The following is a 23,191-nucleotide window of genomic DNA, read 5'->3' as shown; positions in this document are numbered from 1 at the left end:
GTTAAGTCCATATTATGTATTAGCATCAAAAAGGGACAAAACATTGAGCCACAAAACAACTTAGCAGGATCTCAAGGACATTAAGGTGAGTGAAAAAAGCAATATCAAAAGGTTAGAGACCATATGATTCTGTTTGTGTAACATTTTTGAAATGACAGTATTAGAGATGGAAAAGATATTAGTGGTTGCCAGGGGTTAGGAATGGTGGAGTGACTATATAGAGGGGTGGTATGAATGAGATCTTTGTGGTGATAGCATAGTCCTCTATCTTGATTGTGGTGGTGGTTACAGCAATCTACACATGATAAAATGGCATAGAACTCTTCACATTGTTTCAGTGTCGATGTCCCGGTTGTGACAATCTTCTGTATCAAAGGGGAGAAACTCAGTGAAAAGTATATATGACCTTTTTATGTTATATTTGCAATTTCCTATGAATTATTTCAATACTTTTTTTTTTAATACCAACATGACTGCCAAACACATTTAAACTATTAGAAATATAAGGAGGGACGCCTGAGTGGCTCAGTAGGTTAAGCGTCTGACTCTTGATTTTGGCTCAGGTCATGATCTGAGGGTTGTGGAATTGAGTCCCACAACAAGCTCCATGCTGAGTGAGGAGTCTTCTTGGGATTCTCTCTCTTCTTCTTCCTCTCTCTCTCTCTCTCACTCCCTTTCTCTCCCTCTCCCCACCCCCTGTCTTCCCCACCCCTGCTCACGTGCACACTCTGTGTCTCTAAAATAAAAACAAAAATTAAAAAAGAACTGTAACAAACAGCTGATAAAAACATAATTTAAGAGGAAGTTTTATTTATTAAAACAATTTTTTTTAGAAAGAGGGCTCAAGTGAGCAAGAGGCAGAGAGAGAGAGAGAGAAAGAGGAGGTGGGGCTCACCCGGGGCTTGTGTCTTACCTTAAGTGGGGCTTGTGCTCACCCGAAGTGAGGTTCGTGGGGTTCATGCTCACCAGAAGCGGGGCTTGTGCTCCCCCAAAGCAGGGCACAAGCTCACCTGAAGTGGGGCTTGAGCTCACCTGATGTGCAACTCAAACTCATGAACTGTGAGATCATGACCTGAGATCAAGCAGACAAGTGAACTCAAAAAGAAATCATTGGAAATAATTCAGTCAGAGGAGCGAAAAGAAAAGGAAAGTTCAGGGGTTTAAAGGATATCATAAAGCAGAGCAATATACACATTATAGGAGTCCCAGAAGGACAGAAAAAAAAAAAGTAAATAAAAGGACTAGAAAGCTTACTCAAAGAAATAGAGGCTGGAAAATTCACAGATCTGGGGAAGGAAATGGATGTGTACAGATCCGTGAAGACTCTAGAGAACACCAAACAGGAGGACTCCAAAAACAGCCACACTGAGACATGTTATAATCAAATTGTCAAAAGCCAAAGACAGAAAATTTTGAAATCAGAGAAAAGCAACTTGTCACATAAGAGGGAACATTTATGCCTCTCATTGGCTTTTTTCAGCAGAAAGTTTGTAGGCTAGAACAGAATTGCATGATATATTCAAACTGAAAGAAAAAAACCCCTGCCAACCAAGGCTACTTTACCTGGCAAAATTATCCCCCCAAAATGAAGAGATAAAGAATTTTCTAAACAAAGGTTGAAGGAGTTAATCACTACTATAACTGCCTTGAAAGAAATGATAAAGGGAGTTCTTCAAGTTGAAATGATGCTAAAAATCAACACAATGGCTTAAGAAAATATGAAACTCATTGGTAAAGGCAAATATATAGACAAATACAGAATACTGTATTACTTTAATGGTGGTAAATAAATTGCTTTTAATTCTAGCATAAAAATTGAAAGACAAAAGTATTGGGCGCCTGGGTGGCACAGTCGGTTAAGCGTCCGACTTCAGCCAGGTCACGATCTTGCGGTCCGTGAGTTCGAGCCCCGCGTCAGGCTCTGGGCTGATGGCTCAGAGCCTGGAACCTGTTTCCAACTCTGTGTCTCCCTCTCTCTCTGCCCCTCCCCCGTTCATGCTCTGTCTCTCTCTCTGTCCCAAAAATAAATAAAAACGTTGAAGAAAAAAAAAATTTAAAAAAAAAAAAGAAAGACAAAAGTATTGAAAGTAACAAAATATATTACAAAATACACAATATGAATAGATGCTAATTATGACAATAATAACAAAGTAGCAAGTGGGGTAGAAGTTAAAATGTTGATTTTTTTAATGTGATTAAGCTTAAGTTGTTATCAGCTTAAAATAGACCCTTATAACTATATTTTGTGTGAGCCCCCAGGTAACCACAAAAATTACCAATAGAAGTTACAAAAGAAAAAAGAAAGTAGTTAAAGCATATCAATACCAAAAAAATCAATAAAATGGAAAGGAAGACAAGAAAGGAAAAAGGCAGACGAAGTAACCATAAAACTACCAGAAAACAGCAAAATGGCAATACTAAATCCTTCCCTATCAATAATTACTTTAAATGTAAATAGATTAAATTTCCCAACCAGAAGATGTAAAGTGGCTGGATGGATTAAAAAAACAAGACTCTGTAAGAAACTCACTTCAGATTTATGGACACACATAGGCTGAAAGTGAAGGGATGGGAAAAGATTCTATGCAAATGATAATTCAAAGAGAACAAAGGTGACTATACTTAGGTCAGACAAAATCGACTTTAAGTCAGGATAGCCACAAGAGACAAGGACATTATATAATGATAAAAGGAGTAATCCACCAGGAAGAGAGAACAATTCTATATGCACCTGACATTTCATGGGAATACAAAGATACTACAAAAACATAGTAAAGACTGTTTACCAAAATCTAATAGCCCCTAAATATATAAAGAAAATATGGGCAGAACTGAATGGAGTAGATAACAATATACAGTAAAACCTTGGATTGCAATGAACTTGTTCAGTGAGTGTCCCACAAGATGAGCAAACATTTCTAATAAATTTTAACTTGATAACCGAGTGATGTCTTGCAATACAAGTAGTACGTAACGCCACATGTGACATGATCACCACTGAGCCAAAGGTTATTCTCTCTGTCTCTCTGTCTCTCTCATTTGCTGAGGGATTGTGCGAGATTGTCTCCCATGCTCAGATGCTTGGTCTCAAGCCATGGTGTTTGGCAGAAATCAATGATTTTTCAGAACATTGGAAGGTGCCCACAACCAACATTAGTGTATTTTTTTTTTGTCACTTCAAAGCACCTATAGACATTCCTTTGCTTTTCCATACAAGAGTAAGCTTAGGAATGCTTGGCTTCATTGTAGGTCAGGCTGCCTGCAGTTATTGACCCTTTCCTATGCTGCCTTATTGCCACTTACATTAAATACAGTATATGACAAGTTTATTAATACTGTACTGTAGTCAATATCCATTAGTGGTAGTGAAAGTCATACTACACAATAACCCTACTCTCTCTTGTCTCCCTCACACTAGCCAAGAAGGTTTTCAAAGGTAAGTGCAGGTTAATCTGTTTATTTTTCCTTACATTTTATATTTTCTTTATCATTTTGTATTATATTACAGAATTGTAATCATTTTTATATGAATATTTTGGGGTTGTGGAATGAATCATCTCAGTTTCCATTATTTCTTAGGGGAAATTTGCCTTGATATACAAGTGCTTTGGATTACAAGCATGCTTCCAGAATGAATTTTGCTTGCAAACCAAGGTTTTACTGTACTAATAATAGGGGACTTCAATATCTCACTCTCTTTTTTTTTTAATGTTTATTTATTTTTGAGAGAGACAGAGAGAGAGAGAGAGAGTGTGTGTGTGTGTGTGTGTGTGTGTGTGTGTGTGTGTGAACAAGGGAGGGCCAGGGAGAGAGGGAGACACAGAATCTGAAGCAGGCTCCAGGCTCTGAGCTGTCAGCACAGAGCCCGATGTGGGGCTCGAACTCATGAATTGTGAGGTCACGACCTAAGCCTAACTTAGACGTTTAACCAACTGAGCCACCCAGGCGCCCCATTATATTCCACTTTCAATAATGGGTAGGACATCCAGGTAGAGTATCAATAAAGAAACAGAGGACTTAATATAGACCAAATGGACCTAATAGACATATCAGAGCATTGAACCTAATGGGGGGGCAGAATATACATTCTTCTCAAGTGGACCATACACAAAAATCAACTCAAAATGAATTAAAGACTTAAATCTAATACCTGAAACTGTACACCTCCTAGAAAAAGCTTCATGACATTGAAATGATTTCATGGATATGCTATCAAAAGCACAAACAACAAAAATAAAAATTAGTGGGACTACATCAAGCTAAAAAGCTTCTGTACAGCAAACAATCAACAGAATGAAAAGTCAAGTTTCAGAGTGGGAGAGATTATTTGCAAACCTGATACCTGTTAAGGAGTTCATCTCCAAAATATATAAGGAACTCCTACAACTCAGTAGCAAAATTAATATCCCAATTATAAAATGGGCTAAGGACTTGGATAGACATACTTCAAAGAAGACATACAGATGGCCAACAAATGTATGAAAAAATGTTCAACATTATAATTATCAGGGAAACGTAAATCAGAACTACAGTGAGATATCCCCTCATAGCTGTTGGGATGGCTATTATCAAAAAAACAGTGTTAGGATTTGTTAAAATTAGCTGCCTTGCACACTGTTGGTGGGAATGGAAAACAGTGTGACCGCTATAAAAAACAATATCGAGATTCCTCAAAACAACTAAAAAGGAACTATTTTACAATCCAGCAATCCCATTTATAGCACTTATTTAAACAATTGAAATAAGGATCACAAAGAGACACTAGCATTCCCATGTTCATTGTAGCCAAGTTTACCATAGCCAAGATGTAGAAACAATGTTGAACAGATAAAATCTGCATGTATGTACCACAGAATACTATTCAATCTTAAAAAGTAAGGAAGCCCTGCAATATGTGAAAACATAGATGAACCTTGAGGACATTATGCCAAATAAAATAGGGGAATCACAGAAAGATACTGCATAATTCCACTTATACGAGGTATCTAAGCCAAATGCATAGAATCAAAAAAGTAGAATGGTGATTGTCACAGGCTGGGGAATGGGGATTTATTAATAAAGTTTCAGTTAAGCAGGGTGAATAAGTTCTGGAAATCTGTACAACATTATATCTATAGTCAACAATAATGTAAAGTACTTAAAATTTTATTAAAAAGGTAGATTTCATGTGTTGTTACCACAATAAAAAAATGAATAATTTAGGAATTTATGATATGGGTACAGAAGAGATTTGAAACTACAAATATATTTGTGCAAATTTGTTTTCACTAAATTTGAAAATCTAAAGGAAAATATGGAAGGTTCTGTATGGAATTAATGTAATCATAATACCCCAACTTGATAAAGATGGCATTTTTTAAAGGCAGAGATAATCTCACTTATTCTGAATGTAGACACAAGCAAAAAGATATATCAAAAATAGAATCTTGTATATTGGAGGAAAATACCATGCTCAAAAAGAATTTATGTCACGAAAACAGACACATAGATCAACGGAACAGAATAGAAAATGCAGAAGTAGACCCACAAATGTCTGGCCAACTAATCTTCGACTAAACAGGAAGGAATATCCAATGGAAAAAAGACCGTCTCTACAGCAAATGGTGTGGGAAAACTGGCTAGCGACATGCAGAAGAATGAACCTGGACAGCACTTCCTTAACACCATACACAAAAATAAATTCAAAATAGATGAAAGACCTAAATGTAAAACAGGAAACCATCAAAGTCTTAGAGGAGAAAATAGGCAGCAACCTCTTTGACCTTGGCCACAGCAACTTCTTACTCAACACATCTGGAGGCAAGGAAACAAAAGCAAAAATGCACTATTGGGACCTCATCAAGATAAAAAGCTTCTGCACAGTGAAGGAAACTGTCATCAAAATAAAAAGGCAACCAACGGAGTGGGAGAAGACATTTGCAAATGACATATCAGATAAAGGGTTAGTATCTAAAATCTATAAAGAACGTACCAAACTCAACACCCAAAAAACAAATAATCCAGTGAAGAAATGGACAGAAGACATGAATAGACACTTTTCCAAAGAAGACATCCAGATGGCTAACAGACACATGAAAAGATGCCAACATCATTCATCATCAGGGAAATACAAATCAAAACTACAATGAGATACCACCTCACAGCTGTCAGAATGGCTAAAATTAACAGCTCAGGAAACAACAGACATTGGCAAGGATGCAGAGAAAGGGGAACCCTTTTGTATACTTGCTGGGAATGCAAACTGGTGCAGCCACTCCAGAAAATAGTATAGAGGTTTCTCAAAAAGTTAAAAATAGAACTACCCTGCGACCCAGCAGTTACACTACTAGGAAGTTATAGAAAGGATACAAAAATGCTGAGGGGCACATGCACTGCCATGCCTATAGCAGTGCTATCAACTAGCCAAATTATGGAAAGAGCCCAAATGTGCATTGACTGATGAATGGATAAAGAAGATGTGGGGTGTGTGTATGTGTGTGTGTGTGTGTATGTATAATGGAATATTATATATTATTATATAATTTGATGATCAAAAAACATGAAATCTTGCCATTTACAACAATGTGGATGGAGCTAGAATGTATTATGCTAGGCAAAATAAGTAAGAGAAGCACAAATATGATTTCATTCATATGTGGAATTCAAGAAACAAAACATGAGTATAAGGAAAGGGAAGGAAAAATAAGATAAAAACAGAAAAGGGGACAAACCATAAAAGACTCTTAAATACAGAGAACTCAGGGTGACTGGAGGGGATGAGGGGAGGGATGGGCTAAATGGGTGATGGGCATTAAGGGAGGTCACTTGTTGGGATGAGCACTCGGTATTATATGTAAGTGATGAATCACTGAATTCTACTCTTGAAACAAATACTGCACTATATGTTAACTGACTTGAATTTAAATTTAAAAAGAATTTATGCTAGAAACATAAGCATAGGGCATAAGCATAGGGCTAGAAACATAAGCATATTCACTTTTTAATAAATGCATCATCATAATCCATGACACAAAAGCTTAAAGGAGAAAAAAATGAACCTAAGAGTATCTACCAAAAATTTTGTTAAAATTCACCAACTATTCCTATTTTTAAAATTTTCATGGGAGGGATGCCTGGGTGGCTCAGTCAGTTGGGTGTCTGGCTCTTGATCTCAGTTCAGGTCATGATCTCACAGACCGTGAGCCCCGCATTGGGCTCCAGCGCTAAGCTTGGAGCCTGCTTAGGATTCTCTCTTGCTCCTCCCTCTCTGCCTTTCACTCTCTCTCTTTCCCTCTCTCTCCAAATAAATAAATAAAATTAGTTTTAAACAACTTCATGGAATACAAAGATACTACATAAACATAGTAAAGACTGTTTACCAAAATCTAATAGCAAATAGCTTTTTTTAAATATCAAATTTATTGTCAAATTGGTTTCCATAAAACACCCAGTGCTTATCCCAAAAGGTGCCCTCCTCAATACCCATCACCCACCTTCCCCTCCCTCCCACCCCCCATCTACCCTCAGTTTGTTCTCAGTTTTTAAGGGTCTCTTATGCTTTGGCTCTCTCCCTCTCTAACCTCTTTTTTTTTTTTCCCTCTGCTCCCCCATGGTCTTCTGTTAAGTTTCTCAGGATCCACCTAAGAGTGAAAACATATGGTATCTGTCGTTCTCTGTATGACTTATTTCACTTAGTGTAACACTCTCCAGTTCCATCCACGTTGCTACAAAAGGCCATATTTCATTCTTTCTCATTGCCACGTAGTATTCCATTGTGTATATAAACCACAATATCTTTATCCATTCGTCAGTTGATGGACATTTAGGCTCTTTCCATAATCTGGCTACTGTTGAAAGTGCTGCTATAAACATTGGGGTACAGGTGTCCCTATGCATCAGCACTCCTGTATCCCTTGGGTAAATTCCTAGCAGTGCTATTGCTGGGTCATAGGGTAGGTCTATTTTTAATTGCAAATAGCATTTTAATCATTGAAATAGGGAAGGTATTTCCACTTACAATCTATTTTCTTTGCCTTTTTGTCCTAGTCCGTTTGAATTACTTCCAGTAGATTCTCCCCAGTGTGAGACTTTGTCCTGGAAGTTTAATTTTAAAAACTCGTAGTCCTTAGACTTCTCTGGTATGTCCCCACCTTACAGTTGACCTCTTGCATTCTCCCCAAAATTGAGGTGTCAGAAACCCTTTCCAGTTTCAGGTGCTTTTTCTGCAAATTGGCTCACTCTGCTTCCCAGAATATCTGTTTGGTAGTTAGGGTATTTCCTTTTGTGGGGCCCAGTAGACATCTCATTACTCTTCTCTGCTTTCTCTCTGACAGATACTAATACCACTTGGGTCTTAACAGCTGTCAATAGTTTGTCCTCATCTACCCATACTTGGGGGTTTGTCGATGCCTTATCACCTTTTGTTGCTGTTGTTTGTAGGTTTTGATTTTACCATCCTAGTGCTTTGGCATTTTTTATGTGGTAATTTGAGGAGACTGTGAAAAACTGAAGTGCTGCTGCCACTTTGTGCAAATCTCCCTTCTTTTGTCATATGTAAATTTGTTTCCTAATCATTAAAAAATAGAATGTTACATCGTATGGTAAATAATTTTTTCCATGGACTGTGATATGGAGCCTTGCTCAAAAAGTTGTCTTTTTTTTTTAAACCTAGAAAACTTGAATTCAAGTCCCGGTTTGGTTATTTGCAAATTGTTGTTTTTGTCATTTAATCTGAGCATCAGCTTCTTTTTTGTAGTGTGGAAATAACAGTATCTGAGTTTTGTTGATTATTCAACAGCATTTCTAGAAATGCTTTGCAAAGTAAAAAGCACAATCAATGCAAATACAAAATATCATTACTTCTTCAGTTTGCCTTAACTGAGAACTTTCCTAGGGTTTCCCCTTTCCCATGCATGTTTTTTTACAAAAAGTTTTTTTTTTAAATTGCAGGAGAGTATAGCAAAATTCTTACTATGTAATCAAGAATATTTGACCCATTATAGAGGCCCAGTGAATTAGCCAGACGTGAAATCCTTTGCAGAAATGATAGTGTCTTTCTTCAAATACCTTGATGCTGCTTTATTTGAATCACATCAAATATAGTAAGCATTAAAATGCCCAAGATCCCACCAAAGCATTTCCTTTGAAGAGCTCATGGACCCATCTCCAAAACAAAACGAGTTGTTTGTTTGTTTGTTTGTTTCTTATAGAGCGCAAGCAGGGAAGAGGACGGAGGGAGGGTGGGAGAGAGAGAGAGACAAAGAGAGAGAGAACCTCGAGCAGGCTGCACGCTCAGTGGAGAGCCCAATGAGAGGCTCGATCCCACAACCCTGGGATCAAGACCAAAGCCGAAATCAAGAGTCAGACACTCAACTGACTGAGCTACCCAGGCACCCCCAAAATGAATTTTTAAAGCATAATACTATTACACATACATTTATGTACATAAAACCTTATGTTTTCTACCTAAAAATAGACCATACTGATAATAATTGTTCCCAATAGGGAGGACTGGGAAGATCAGAAGTAGTGATGAACAGGGATTTAGCCCTATATTTAATGTTTTAAACTTTAAAAAATAGCTTTAGGGGCACGTGGGTGGCTCAGTAATTTAAGCGTCCAACTTCGGCTCAGGTCATGATCTCGTGGTTCATGGGTTCGAGCTCCACTTTGGGCTCTGTGCTGACAGCTCAGAGCTTGGAGCTTGCTTGCTTCAGATTCTTTGTCTCCCTCTCTCTCTGCCCCTTCCCTGCTCATGCTCTGTCTGTCTCTCTCGCTCTCAAACATTTAAAAAATTTTTAAATAGCTTTACTGATGTATAATTAATATACTATAAAATTCACCCATTTAAAGCTTATTTACAGATTGTGCAGCCATCATCATAATCTCATTTTAGAACATTTTTATCACTCTAGAAAGAAACCTGTGCTCAGTAGCAGTCACTCCTCATTCTCTTCCATCAGCTTCTTCCTTTCTTTATGGATTTGCCTATTCTAGAGGTAAATATAGATGAAATCATGTAATATGTGACCTTCTGTGACTGGCTTTTTTCATTTAGCACAGTGTTTTTCAAGGTCTCCTGTACTATATAGTATGTATCACTATGACTTTCCTTTTTATTACTAAGTAATGGTACATTGTATGGTGATAGCACATTTTATTTACCACCAAGCTCTAGGCAGAACCACATTGCCTGATGCTAACACAGTTCCTCACTTTCCTCTTTGAAGATTCTTATCCTGCCCACTCTACCAGTTCCCTCTTCTTCCTGACAAGTTTTTTTTCATGATATATTTATTTAAGAAAATAAGTATTACACAGAAGAAGACACTTTAAACTAGTTAAATTTAGGTGAATCTTTGTAAAGCATAAGCTGGGTCCTCATTTCAGAGGTATATCCTGAATAGGAATTTCTGGGGTTTATAACTTATAGACATTGAGGGGATGTGGGATGAGAAGGATTTACCGTACAATGGCCTAATTTGCTAATATGAGATGTAACAAAGGAAAACAATGGTAACCTGAACAAATATCTATTGCATATTTTGTTCTGAACAGTAGTCTAAAAGTTTTACATACTAGCAATCCTCATGGTAACCCTGCAAGGTATGTATGATGTATTCAATTTATGGTTGAAAAAAACCTGACGTTCATAGGGTAAAAACGTTATCCAAACTCAAAGCTAAGAAAGATGAGTAGAGATTCAAACCCACATTTCTATGACTTCAAAGTGCCAAGTGCTTTGGCCAACCTCTCTAATTAGACCTAGAGTTGGACAGTGGTATGGGAAGTGCTATCTCTGTATATGAAGTTTAGATTCATTTTAGTGAATTCAAGGGGCAGTAGGCTTGGGGCAGAAGATCCAAAGCCCCAACAGACTATTCCTAAACCTGTAATGTCATATCTGGGAAAAAACATTGATTTTTTTTTTTCATTGAGAGATGTCTTCTGAGGCTACCTCTGCAAGGCCATATAGGAGAGGGACAGGTTCCCATAAATCTCCTCTGCCTCATCCACTGCTAACAATGAATTCTAGCTGTGGAGTTGCTGTTTCTCTGAACCAAGTGGGATCCAAGCAGCCAAAGTTTGAATTAACTCAAGCAAGCAACAGGCTTGCCTGAAGCAGGATACTGGGAGGTGCTTCTCACTTGGTCTAAGTTTCCAGAACTAGCCTGTCAGTTGTTACTGAGAGAAGAATTCTGCCAATAAGAGTGGTGGAAAAGAGAAAGGAATAATGGGAAGACAGCACAGGTAAAGAATAGGACCCAGAAGAAAATCCTGGATGGATTTTGTTGGCAGTGTTACTTATAATGGCTAAAAACAACAACCCTGGGTACAAAATTCATGTCTGTCTATTAAAAATGGTTGAGGGGTACCTGGGTGGCTCAGTCAGTTAAGTGTCCAACTTTGGCTCAGGTCATGATTTCACAGTTTGTGGGCTCGAGCCCCGTGTTGGGCTCTGTACTGACAGCTCGGAGCCTGGAGCCTGCTTCTGATTCTATGTCTCCCTCTCTCTCTGCCTCTCCCCTGCTCATGCTCTGTCTCTCTCTGTCTCAAAAATAAATAAATGTAAAAAAAATGTTTTAAACGATTGTGTTAACTATAGAATATCATTAGCAACATACCATGGAATACTGTGCAATCATGACAAAGAGTGGTTTAGAAATGCACAGAATGACTTGGTGACCCTGCCACTATGCAGATAAAAGCAAGATTCAAAGGAATGTAGATAACATGAGGTCATTTTAAAAAGATTACCCCTAAAACATTTATATCTAATTATATGACTATGGAAAAGAATGTGGAAAGTTGTACACCAGGTTAGCAGTGATTTCTAAGAATAAAGTGGGGAGAACTGCAGTCAGTCAAGGGGGTGAAAAGAGAATATGGTAAGTGAAATAAATTAAGAGAGCATCTTATTAAAGGGAGGGAGTCCAAAATAAAAGGAGCGTATAGGATATGGTTTCATTTTGTAAAAGTATTTGGTCTAAGCTTTCTGAAAATAGCAGGGATTACAGTTCAGAAATCAGGGGATAATGGATGCTTGACATCAATGCTTCAAGACTTCACAGAGGCTACCCCTCCGGGGTGGGGGTTGGGGGTACCTTCAGACATTCTCATGCCTCAGTCTTTTACCTGCACCCTTTTATACAAAGCCCAAGTCCCCAACTTCCAACTTTTCTCTCACAAAATCCTTCCTTCTCAATGATCAACATTACAATGAATTCTATAAGAATGTAACTTTGCCTGCATTGAAGACCACTCATTTATAAGTTTAGTCAAGCTGTATAATCAGTCTTATCTCAACCACTCTAATGAAGAACAGGCCTTGAGTTTGACCTTTAAAATAAAACCTCACTAAAAGGTTCTCCTACAAAGGCAAATTTTGCATCCCCCTCTGATTAAACAAAAACTGATAATTTGAAATGTCTATAATTACAGTTATGTCATAGGTTTCAAAGATACAGGATCTATTTCAGAGGTAAGATCAAGGTCAAACTGTTTAGCTTCTCTCCCCAGCAGTCTCTGGAATAGAATGATTTTTTCATAACAGGACATAAGGTGGTAGATTGTGCATATTTATGGGGAAAGGTAATGGAAGATTCATTTTCCCATTACAGAGTAATCACCTAGAGCCATAAGACATATATAATGAAGGGATTGATAAAGAAGCTCAGGGGTGCCTGGATGGCTCAGTCGGTTAAGCATCCAACTTTGGCCTAGGTCATGATCTTGCCGTTCCTGAGTTTGAGCCCTGTGTCAGGCTCTGTGCGGGCAGCTCAGAGCCTGGAGCCTGTCTCAGATTCTGTGCCTCCCTCTCTCTCTCTTCCCCTCCCCCACTCACACTCTGTCTCTCTCTCAAAAATAAGTAAACATTAAAAATTTTTTTTAAGTTTAAAAATTTTGATAGCTGTATGTCTAGAAGCAGGGTGAAAACTTATTTTAAAGTTGTTAAGCATTTTCATTGGTGGAGGAAGATTGCTTTTTTTAAATTTCACTTTATGAAAACATTTTAGTGAGACTTTTGATCAATACCCCACCCTAAATGACAAAATTCTACTCAGGAATGTAGTTTCAGCCCACAGCTAATAACATCATACACAGTGATAAAAATCTGAACGCTTTTCCTCTAAGATCAGGAACAAGACAAGGATACTGACTCTAACCACTTTTATTCAACATAGTATTGGAAATCCTAGCCAGAGAAATTGGGCAAGAAAAATAAAAGGCATCCAGAGAGGAAGAAGTAAAGCCTCACTACTTGCAGGTGACATATAAAGACTCCACTAGGGTGCCTGCCTGGCTCAGTCAGTAGAGCATGAGACTCTTGATCTCAGGGTTGTGAGTTCAAGTCCCATGTTGGCTGTAAAGTTTAAACATTATTAATAATAAGTAATAAAGACTCCAACAGAAAATTTAGAACTAGTAAGTGAATTCAGTCAAGTTGCAGGATGCAAAATCAATATACAAAATCAGTTGTGTTTCTATACACTAATAATGAACTATCAGAAAAATTAAGAGCCCCATTTACAATTTCCTCAAAAAGAATAAAATACCTAGGAATAAATTTAACCAAGGAGGTGAAAGACCTGTAATTGAAAACTGTAAGACGCTGATGGAAGACATTGAGGAAGACACAAAGAAATGGAAAGATACTTCATGCTTATGGGTTGGAAGATTCATATTGTTTATTTTTTTAATGTTTATTTTTGAGAGAAACAGAACAGGCAGAGAGAGAGGGAGACACAGAATCTGAAGCAGGCTCCAGGCTCCGAGCTGTCAGCACAGAGCCTGACACAGGGCTCAAACCCATGAGCCACGAGATCATGACCTGAGCAGAAGTTGGATGCTTAACTGACTGAGCCACCCAAGCACCCCAAGAATTAATATTGTTAAAATGCCCATACTATCCAAAGCAATCTGCAGATTCAGTTCAGTTCCTACAAAAATTTCACAGTATTTTTATGTAGAAATAGAATAAATACCCTAAAATTTGTGTGGAACCACAAAAGTAACCAAAACAATATTAAGAAAGAAGAACAAAGTTGGAAGCATCACACTTTCTGATTTCAAACTATATTACAAAAGCTTAGTAATCAAAACAGTATGGCATGGGCATAAAAACAGACACATAGGTCAATGGAACAGAATAGAAAGCCCAGAAATAAACTCACACATATAGGCAATTAATTTAGGACAGTAAAGCCACAAATAGGCAATGGGGAAAGGACAGTCTCTTAAATGATGTTGGGACAACTGTACAGCCACATGCAAAAGAATGAAGCTGGACCACTATCATACCCATACACAAAAATTAACTCAAAATTGATTAAAGATTTGAACATAAGACCTGAAACCATACAACTCCTAGAAGAAAACATAGGCAATAAGCTTCTTGACATTGGTCTTGGTAGTGCTTTTTTGGATCTGACACCAAAAGCAAAGGCAACAAAAGCAAAAATAAGCAACTGAAACTACATCAAACTAAAAGTTTCCATAGCAAAGGAAATAATCAACAGAATGAAATCATCAACTACTGAATGGGAGAAAATACTTGCAAATCATGTATTTAATAAGGAGTTAATATCCAAAACATGTAAAGAACTCATACGACTAAAAAGCAGTAAAACAACCCAATCAAAAAATGGGAAGAGGATCTGAATAGACATTTTTCCAAAGAAGACCTACCAGGGGACATCTGGGTGACTTAGTTGGTTAAGCATCTGACTCTTGATTTTGCTCAGGTCATGATCTCCATGTTTGTGGAATTGGGGCTCTGTGCTGACTGTGTGGTGCCTGCTTTGAATTCTCTCTCCCATTCTCTCTGCCCCTCCCCTGCTCGTGTGCATGCAGGTGCACGTGCACACACGCTCTCTCTATATATGTATGTATATTTGTATATGTATTTGTATATATATGTTAATATATATAAAAACATAGGAGCACCTGGGTGGGTCAGTCGGTTAAGCGTCCGGCTTTGGCTCAGGTCATGGTCTCCTGGCTCTTGATTTAGAGCCCTGCTTCCAGCTCTGTGCTGACAGCTTGGAGCCTGGGGCCTGCTTTGGATTCTGTGTCTGTCTCCTTTTCTCTGCCACTCTCCCACTCATGTTCTTTCTCCCTCTTTCAAAAATGAATAAACGTTAAAATTTTTTTAAAGGTCATACAGATGGCCAACAGGTTCATGAAAAGGAGCTCAGTATCACTCATCATCAGGGAAATGAAAATCAAAGCTACACTGAGATATCACCCTACACCTGTTAGAATGGTTATTATCAAAAATGCATGAACTAACAAGTGTTGGTGAGGATGTGGACAAAAGGGACCCCTTGTGCGCTATTGGTGGGAATGTAAATTGGTGCATCCACTATGGAAAACACTGGCGTTTTCTCAAAAAAAGTTAAAAATAGAACTACTATATGATTTAGTAATTCCACTATTGGCTATCCAAAGGAAACAAAACACTAACTTGAAAAGATACCTGTACCTTCATGTTCACTGCAGCATTATTGACAATAGCCAAGACATGGAAGCTACCTAAGTGTTATCAGTGGATGAATGGATAAAGAAAATGTGAAAATATATATGTATGTTTATCTACTATATATAAAGGAGTATTTTATATATAGGTGTGTGTGTGTGTGTGTGTATATATATATATATATATATATATATTCATTCAACAAGAAAAAAAGGAAATTTGCCATGTGTAACAACATGGATGGACCTTGACAGAATTTGAAATAAGTCCATAGAGAAAGACCAATATCATATATTCTCAAATACATGTGGAATCTAAAAACAAACAAAAACCAGAAATACCTCATAGATACAAAGAACAAATGAAAAGTTTCCAGAGGCAGGGGATGAAGGGATTGGTGAAATGGGTGAAGGCAGTCAAGAGATACAGACTTTTCAATCATAGAATAAATAAGTCCTGGGGATATAATATACAGTATGATGACTAATTAATACTGTAGAACTTACAGGTTCTCATAAGAAAAAAAATTATGTGTGGTGATGTATGTTAGATTATTGTGATAATCATTTCGAAATACATCCAAATACAAATTACTGTGTTGTACACCTGAAACTAATGTTATGTCAATTATATATCAATAAAAATAAAAAGCTTAAGAAATGAAGTTTGAACATATAAAAAAGCTAAATTTTTGTCAAACTAATTTCATGCTTTGTCTCTGTTGTGTGTTCATGTGAGGTTATGATGACGTGATCTAGGTTTTCAGTTGTCATTAAAAAAAAAATTTGGGGGGCGCCTGGGTGGCGCAGTCGGTTGAGCGTCCGACTTCAGCCAGGTCACGATCTCGCGGTCCGTGAGTTCGAGCCCCGCGTCAGGCTCTGGGCTGATGGCTCAGAGCCTGGAGCCTGTTTCCGATTCTGTGTCTCCCTCTCTCTCTGCCCCTCCCCCGTTCATGCTCTGTCTCTCTCTGTCCCGAAAATAAATAAACGTTGGAAAAAAAATTTTTTTTTTTTTAAAATTTTTCCCCTTCTCACTGGGCCCCAGAGAATGTGGTGGCATCTGATTCCAAGTAATGAGGATATTATCACGAGCACTCCTACAGGAACCATAAAGGATGTTAGGTCAGGTCAAAAAGGAGAGAGATGGCCTATCCAGGTCACCAGTTGGGCATGACCCCTGGACTCTTAGAAACATTAATACATATCTGCAGCATCCAAATGTTTTTCTTTTCCATATTATAATTTCTCTTTGTTCCCTTCAACCACAAATGTAGATAAAAATGTAGAACCTGGATGGGGCTGTGCTTTGAGGAACTAAGGGAAGGGCCTGGGTCTCCGCTCGCCTAAGGCAGCACAGAAAGGACAGTAGTTGCCCGGGAAAGATGGGCAAAATATAGAAGCGGGTCACCATCAGAAGTTTTAAGAAAGCAGCTGTCTGTTGACTACTGACACAGATTATTGGATAGTGCTACAAGTATTCGTCAGAATCCCTCAGATGGGGAGGGGAGTCAGGTGAAAAGGTGTGCTTTCTAGAGTACACACAATGCGGAATTGTCACCTGAGCTTTACGAGAAACTCGGACCCTTGGAACACGGAGATTTCATAGCCCAAGTTACATCTGCTTTCTCCTGCTCACATTAAAACTGGCCACCTGCCCTACCATAGACTATCATAATCTGGTTCAAACTTCATTTGCTGGAATTTGAGATTTTATAAACTTTTGATTACTTGACAATTTATAAATGTTTAGCAATCGATATTGCATCTAGATTTCACTTGTGTTAAGGAGTAGCAAGAGACCTTCTGCCCAGGGAATGAATCTGGCCCTATATTTTATGGTTAGCACCACTTAATTATTCACTGGGTAAACATTTATTAAGCATCTACAATCAACACTAAATAAGATGACCATTCCATGATGTCAGGATGTAATAGGAGAAAAGACATTTTCATCAATAATGATTACACAATTTTGGAATTCATAGTAGAGGTCAATTAGGGGCATATACCTATTGAGTGTCTTCCCCATCACTTTTTACCACAGGAAAAAGCTCATGAAGAAATGGAAAATGGAGACTGAGTCATACCTGAGGAAAGATACAGGTTCTACTACTTAACCAGATCTAGAGCAAATTTTCTTTGCTTCCTCATGAACAAGATGGAGGTTTCATAGGGAAGTTGGGAGGATTAAGTTGAGACAATGAATGCAAAGTATTTAATACAGTTCCTAGCACAGAATGAATAGCATTAATATTACACTTGCTTTGTGCTGTCTTCACCAAGTAATATCTACCACCTCTAAGCTCCATTACCTGTAATTGGAGAGATTGCTTCAGATGTCAGTCAACAAGTTATTAGTTTCAATAAATTTTAAAAATAGACAAAATTTTAGTTTTGTACATATACTTAGCACTGTGGTAGGGGCCTCTATACTATTATAAAATTAGTATAAATAGAGTTTGCGAAGTCTACATGATGTTCATCAGACATGAGATATTTGGAGATCTGAAATTCATCCCATGAAGATTAGTACAGAGGAAATGCTATGAAAGCTTCTCTAAAAGAAAAAGAAATGAAACCTTTTTGATAAAGAGTGAGGATGGCTATAGGAAGGTCTTGGAAATACCAGGAAGTAATAAATTGTATATACGTATGTCATATTAAACATCTGCCAGATTTGATAAGGTACATGACTTCAACACTTGCCTCTTGACAATCAGGGTCTTCTGGTTTACCAGGTATAGTACATCCCACAGAGTCCCAGAACAAAGTAGACTCAATAACTATGCCAAGTGGAATCTGAAGAGATGTATAATCTGAATAAAGTTTTATTTATTTTTGGATTTAAACACTCCTCGTTTTCTGAATGCACATTTATAGGGCAAATTGCTCACATTAAAAACCGTCCTTGTAATATGTAGTGGTATTGCAATGAAAAAACAAGTGAAAATAATAAATGCAGGTACATGTGGTAATGTATGTCAAACAGCTTACATGAAAGATGACGTGTCCTAAAAAGTTCCTGGTGAATGGAAAAAAATGGCCCAAGGCAGACAACGATGTCTATAGATGCATATGAAGAGTTCAAATGAAACGTGGAAAAGTAAGAAGTAGTAAAACATTTACTATATTAAATAAATAAAACCTCAGTTACTAAAATTAATAATAAAAGCAGATGAATCCCTGCTCCTACATTAGTATATTTTTACGGACTGAATAATTCTAGTTAGAGCCACTGGAGCTATCAATTCCCACTTCACCTATACATCCCTGAGCCTTTCATTCCCACTCAGTGCTTGAGATGTTTAATATATTTGACTTCTTCCTCCCTCTTATGGCTCTGATTCCTCCTCTTCCTCTTCCTCTTCCTCTTCCTCTTCCTCTTCCTCCTCTTCCTCTTCCTCCTCTTCCTCTTTCTCTTTCTCTTCCTCTTTCTCTTTCTCTTTCTCTTTCTCTTTCTCTTTCTCTTCTGATGGAGGTTCTTCAGCTGCCTCTTCTGCTGCAGGTATTTCAGGCTCTTGGGGCTTTACCACAGCCTTTTCTGGACCCTTTTCTGTGGGTTCTGGATGAGCTTCTTTTGTACATTTACAAAGGATGATGACACAAACAGTTATCAATACTGTGCCCAAAAGTATCAGGAGTAATATGAGCAAATAGTCTGAGAAATTTTCTTTATCTTTGTGAACAGTGGTAGTGTTTTGAGTTTCACCTGGGTGTGGTGCACTAGGAGAGCCACTGTCCACACTACCCCCATTTCCTGCAGTTTTGCAGTTGGGGGGTGCATAGCCAGCCTCACAATGGCAGTGCTTTAAATTGTTGCAAACTCCTCTCCCATTACACATTTCTTTCGGTTCACAGTCGTAGTTGAGCACAGCATGATCAGTGCAGGAGCGATTCATACAGATTTTCTCTGGGGCACAAAGAGTGCCAATGTGCACATATCCATTATCAGGGATATCAGTAATGTCATAGACATCCATGCTCCAGCAGAAATCATCTTTATGAGGGACCTGAATCATTGTTTGATTAGGTTTGATTTCTGGTACATGTTTAATATTTGTACATATGATTTTCCCACAATATATGTTTTCATCCTCACATTTAATGTATTCTGACCTAGGTGATGTGGGAAAGCCACAGTTTCCAAATCGGTCTCCTTTGGTGTTCATGGAAATGTAACAGTCTTCTGGGGCAGACCTTGCAGGGTACCCAAAAACATGTAGACATTGAATATCTGGGGTCCTGCACACACCCTGAACACAATAGTGAACTCTTTCACAAGTTGTACCATCTTGCTTGTATGTGTCGTGGGGGCATATTGCAGTCGTACCATCACAATATTCAGGAAGGTCACACTCTCCAAGAGCAGGACGACATATGAATCCCTTTTCTGCAAATCCACATGTTTCATTACAGCAGGGTCCAGGACTACACTTTGCATTTTCCTTCAGCCTACATGTTTGGTCACAGCACCGGTGATCACCACAGTCAGGTCCGCAGTCACACTCCTCATTGTCCTCCAACACACCATTTCCACACTCTGCATTCCTACGCAGGCGATGTTGGGGCCGAGGCTTGTTAAATAGGCAGCCCCCTTTGTGTTCCCGGAGGAACTGGTAGAAGTAATCAGAGCTGCAGTTGCTGAAGCCACCTTCTTTGGTGATATTTTCACGCATGAGGCACAAGCGTTTATCTCTACAAGCGCAGGCCGAGTGGTCGTGCCGAATACCCAAGTTGTGCCCAAGCTCATGGGCCATGAGCGCTGCAAACAGGAGGACGTCTTCATGATGGAAGGACTCAACGGCTGCCGCAAAGCCACTTGAACAGGCACCACTGAGAAATGCCTGTCCCACGTCTCCTTCAGGACGATGTCCGACGATCATGTGGGCAACATCGTGCTTCACGCGACGGGAGAGCTTCTCCTGTCTCCAGCTGTTGAAATTCCCGAGTGTAACTTGCAAGTCCGCCGGGACTTCTATGAGGTCCCCCTCGGTCCAAATCTCCATTCCCGCCAGCACCACCTCTGTGTTTATCCCCCTGGTGAAGCTGTTGGCCAGAGCGGTGATGTCCATGACCCTCTGGACTGTCTCACTGACGTCACTGCCCCACATTTGGAACCGCTGGTTGTTGACCACGACAAACATCTCCACGTACTTGGTGTGTGACCAAAAGGAGGACGGTGCCTGTGGACTGTGAGGCTTCCTGCTCCCCTGCTGCCGGCTGGCAGGCGCCACTTGGCTGCCTTTGGAAGTGACCCCACAGGAGACTCGAGCTTGGTGTGCCATCGTGTACAACACATGTTCAGAGCGTTTCGAAGTGTCCTTGGGCTTAATGCCATAAGGTTTCCCCTCCTTAATCAGGATTCCCCTGAGGCCTGAACAGGTGTTGAGAGAAACAAAAGAACCCGGGACTCCTTCTATGTAGCCTTCATAGTGACAGTCATGTGAGATGAAAGGCATTTCTTGCCCCAGGACGCCACCGTGGTAGCTGAAGACTGGAAAGTCCTTCACAAAACAGTCTCTCTTCGCCTTCAGGTGAATCATCCATTTCTGGCCCTGCATTAAGAGCATATAGGATGCCTTTTCCACTGGGTCTTCCCTTCCCTTGACTGTCAGGCTCTTGGGGATGACTGTTTCATAAGAAGAGTAATATACAGATCCCAGGTCACAGTACAAGGTTGGCAGGAAAATCAGCGCCAACACTAGCATGATCCCCAACCTGACACACGGAGGTCCCGGCACCACTAGTGCCCACCTCGAGCCCTTCATTTGGGGAGCCCGAGTCAGAAGCGCTCTGCCAGCCTCATGTGTAACCACTTGGTATTTCTGTAGAGAAGACAAGGAGGAGGCAGAGTGTCTCACAGAGGCTGCCACTGGCATGGCCATTGTGAATCGGTTGATGGTGTGCGGCCTGTGTCCATTAGCAGCAGCTCTCCCTGACACGCCGACCCTCACATGGGAGTCTGGCATTATGGAGTCAAGGCATTAGCTCCAGATCTATGCTGGCTGTAGGAAGGGTGGCTGGCTGCTGCCTACTTCTGAGAGGCACAGCCTCTGGCTGTGTCCTTTCCAGTCTCTCTGATCTCTCTGTAATCCTTCAGATAGTGTCCTTTCTCTGTGACTTCCTTCCACAGCATCAGCTTCGGTGCTCCGTGGCTACGGTCCTTTTGACACCGTGGAGTGATGTAATCACGAAGGGCTGTGAACTCTAAAATGCAAGACCATCCCTTGAGAGTGGAAACAAAACCTGCATGCCTCCTTCAACTGTGCCACACGGAACGCCCCGCCCCCACCCCTCCTGTTGTCCGTTGCTTGACTAACTCCAAGTGTTCCAGACCAGGGGCCTTAGACATCTTTGGTGGGCACCCTCTGTTGCTCACTTCCCCTCTTCTAAACCTCTTGCTCTGTAACACATGGACATGATAACTCAGAGTGTCCTTTATCCCTCAGTGAGGCATTATAGTGACATGCACATCTCCCAGGCCAGTCTGTTCGCTAAGGCAAATGGAGTGGTGGCCCTGTGCCGCAGGATAGACCCAAGTGGGCTGGTGACCCATGGGGCACGGGTAAATACGCCTATGTTTTAACATCTTCAAAGCTCGGTTCCTCAAGTTCTGTTTATGACACTGTCCAAAAGTGTGTATGGGAGAGGCCAACAGAGCAGCCTCCTCTTATGTGCGAGTGTGAGTATCATGGGCATGTCAGTGGGTGAGTCCAGGCCCACACCCTTCTCAGGATGGCCCTGACATATGGCATGATGCTAAGGTTATGCCCGCTGTGAACTAGGTATCCTAAAAGTCTCCCCTGTGTTAGAATGTGGCCTCTACATGTCCAGTGACCACTTCTGTTTGTTCACCTTTATACCCTCAGGTCTAGAAGAGTGCTTGTCCAAGAGTAGATGAACAAGAATTATTTACTGAGTGAATAAATGACTCCCAGGTATGGGTGCTGTGATTGAGGTCTCATCTGTTGCATGTTACTCGTTTGTACTTGCTGAACACCTGCCCTGAATGGCTGAAAGTGTCTTCAGGAAAACTCACAACCATGCTGACTAATGGCACATTTGTGATCTCAATGTGTACCTCTTCCTACATTTCACCGGTCAGGTCACCCTAATTTCTTCTTGCCTCACATTTCACTGAGAAAATGGAAGCAATCGAAAGGGAACTTCCACATGTAGAAGCCAGGCGAGCCCACCTGTACCTAGATTTTCCTCCTACTATAGTGGATAAATTGTCCATGCTCTGAGGCCAGTCCCTCTGTTTGTATCTAGAGTCACCTTCGCATTCTGTTTCTCATGGGCTTCACTTTTCCAGTGGTCCCTTCTCTCTTTTACACCTTAAACATCTGTTTGTCCTTTGTATCCTATCTCATTATGTGCTGTAATATCTCACTTTTATGAAACCATCCTTCTCAGTTCATATCACTGCCCAGTCACATCCAGGTTCTCCTCTCTGTTTCACAAGGAAACTTTTTTGAAAGGGTGTGTAAACATTCTGTTCCAACTTGCATCACTAGTTTTCTTTTCCGAAATGTTTTCCTTTGAATTACAGCACAAACACTACACGTGCATGAAACATGAATGTATTTTACTGTGAGTTACTAAAAAGAGAACAGCTGAGCCAGATACAAAAGGACAACTATGTTATGATTACATTTATATGAGGTTCCTCAAAGAGTCAAGTTCAAGAGACGGAAAGTAGAATAGAGGTGACCGGGAGCTGGGGAAAAGAGTA

The 23,191-nt window shown here is 39.7% G+C and overlaps 1 protein-coding gene across 2 annotated transcripts in view; it reads left to right on the top strand.

Moving 5' to 3' along the window:
- The window catches only part of TMEM116 (transmembrane protein 116), a 181,466-nt gene that overhangs the window by 96,842 nt on the left and 61,433 nt on the right, over positions 1-23,191 (top strand). Inside the window, exon 11 of one of the 2 annotated variants that reach the window (XM_043557636.1) lies at positions 21,590-21,917. The exons of the other annotated variant lie outside the window; for it this stretch is intronic. Coding sequence (XP_043413571.1) covers positions 21,590-21,667 — 78 coding nt within the window. The 3' untranslated portion in view covers positions 21,668-21,917. Of the gene's footprint in view, positions 1-21,589; positions 21,918-23,191 lie in introns of those variants that run through there. 2 annotated transcript variants of the gene reach the window in all.

This window comes from Prionailurus bengalensis, chromosome D3, assembly GCF_016509475.1.
Source record: "Prionailurus bengalensis isolate Pbe53 chromosome D3, Fcat_Pben_1.1_paternal_pri, whole genome shotgun sequence".
Lineage (NCBI taxonomy): Eukaryota > Metazoa > Chordata > Mammalia > Carnivora > Felidae > Prionailurus > Prionailurus bengalensis.
The sequence above is the reverse complement of the archived record's forward strand: the minus strand, read 5'-3'. Positions and strand labels throughout refer to the sequence as shown.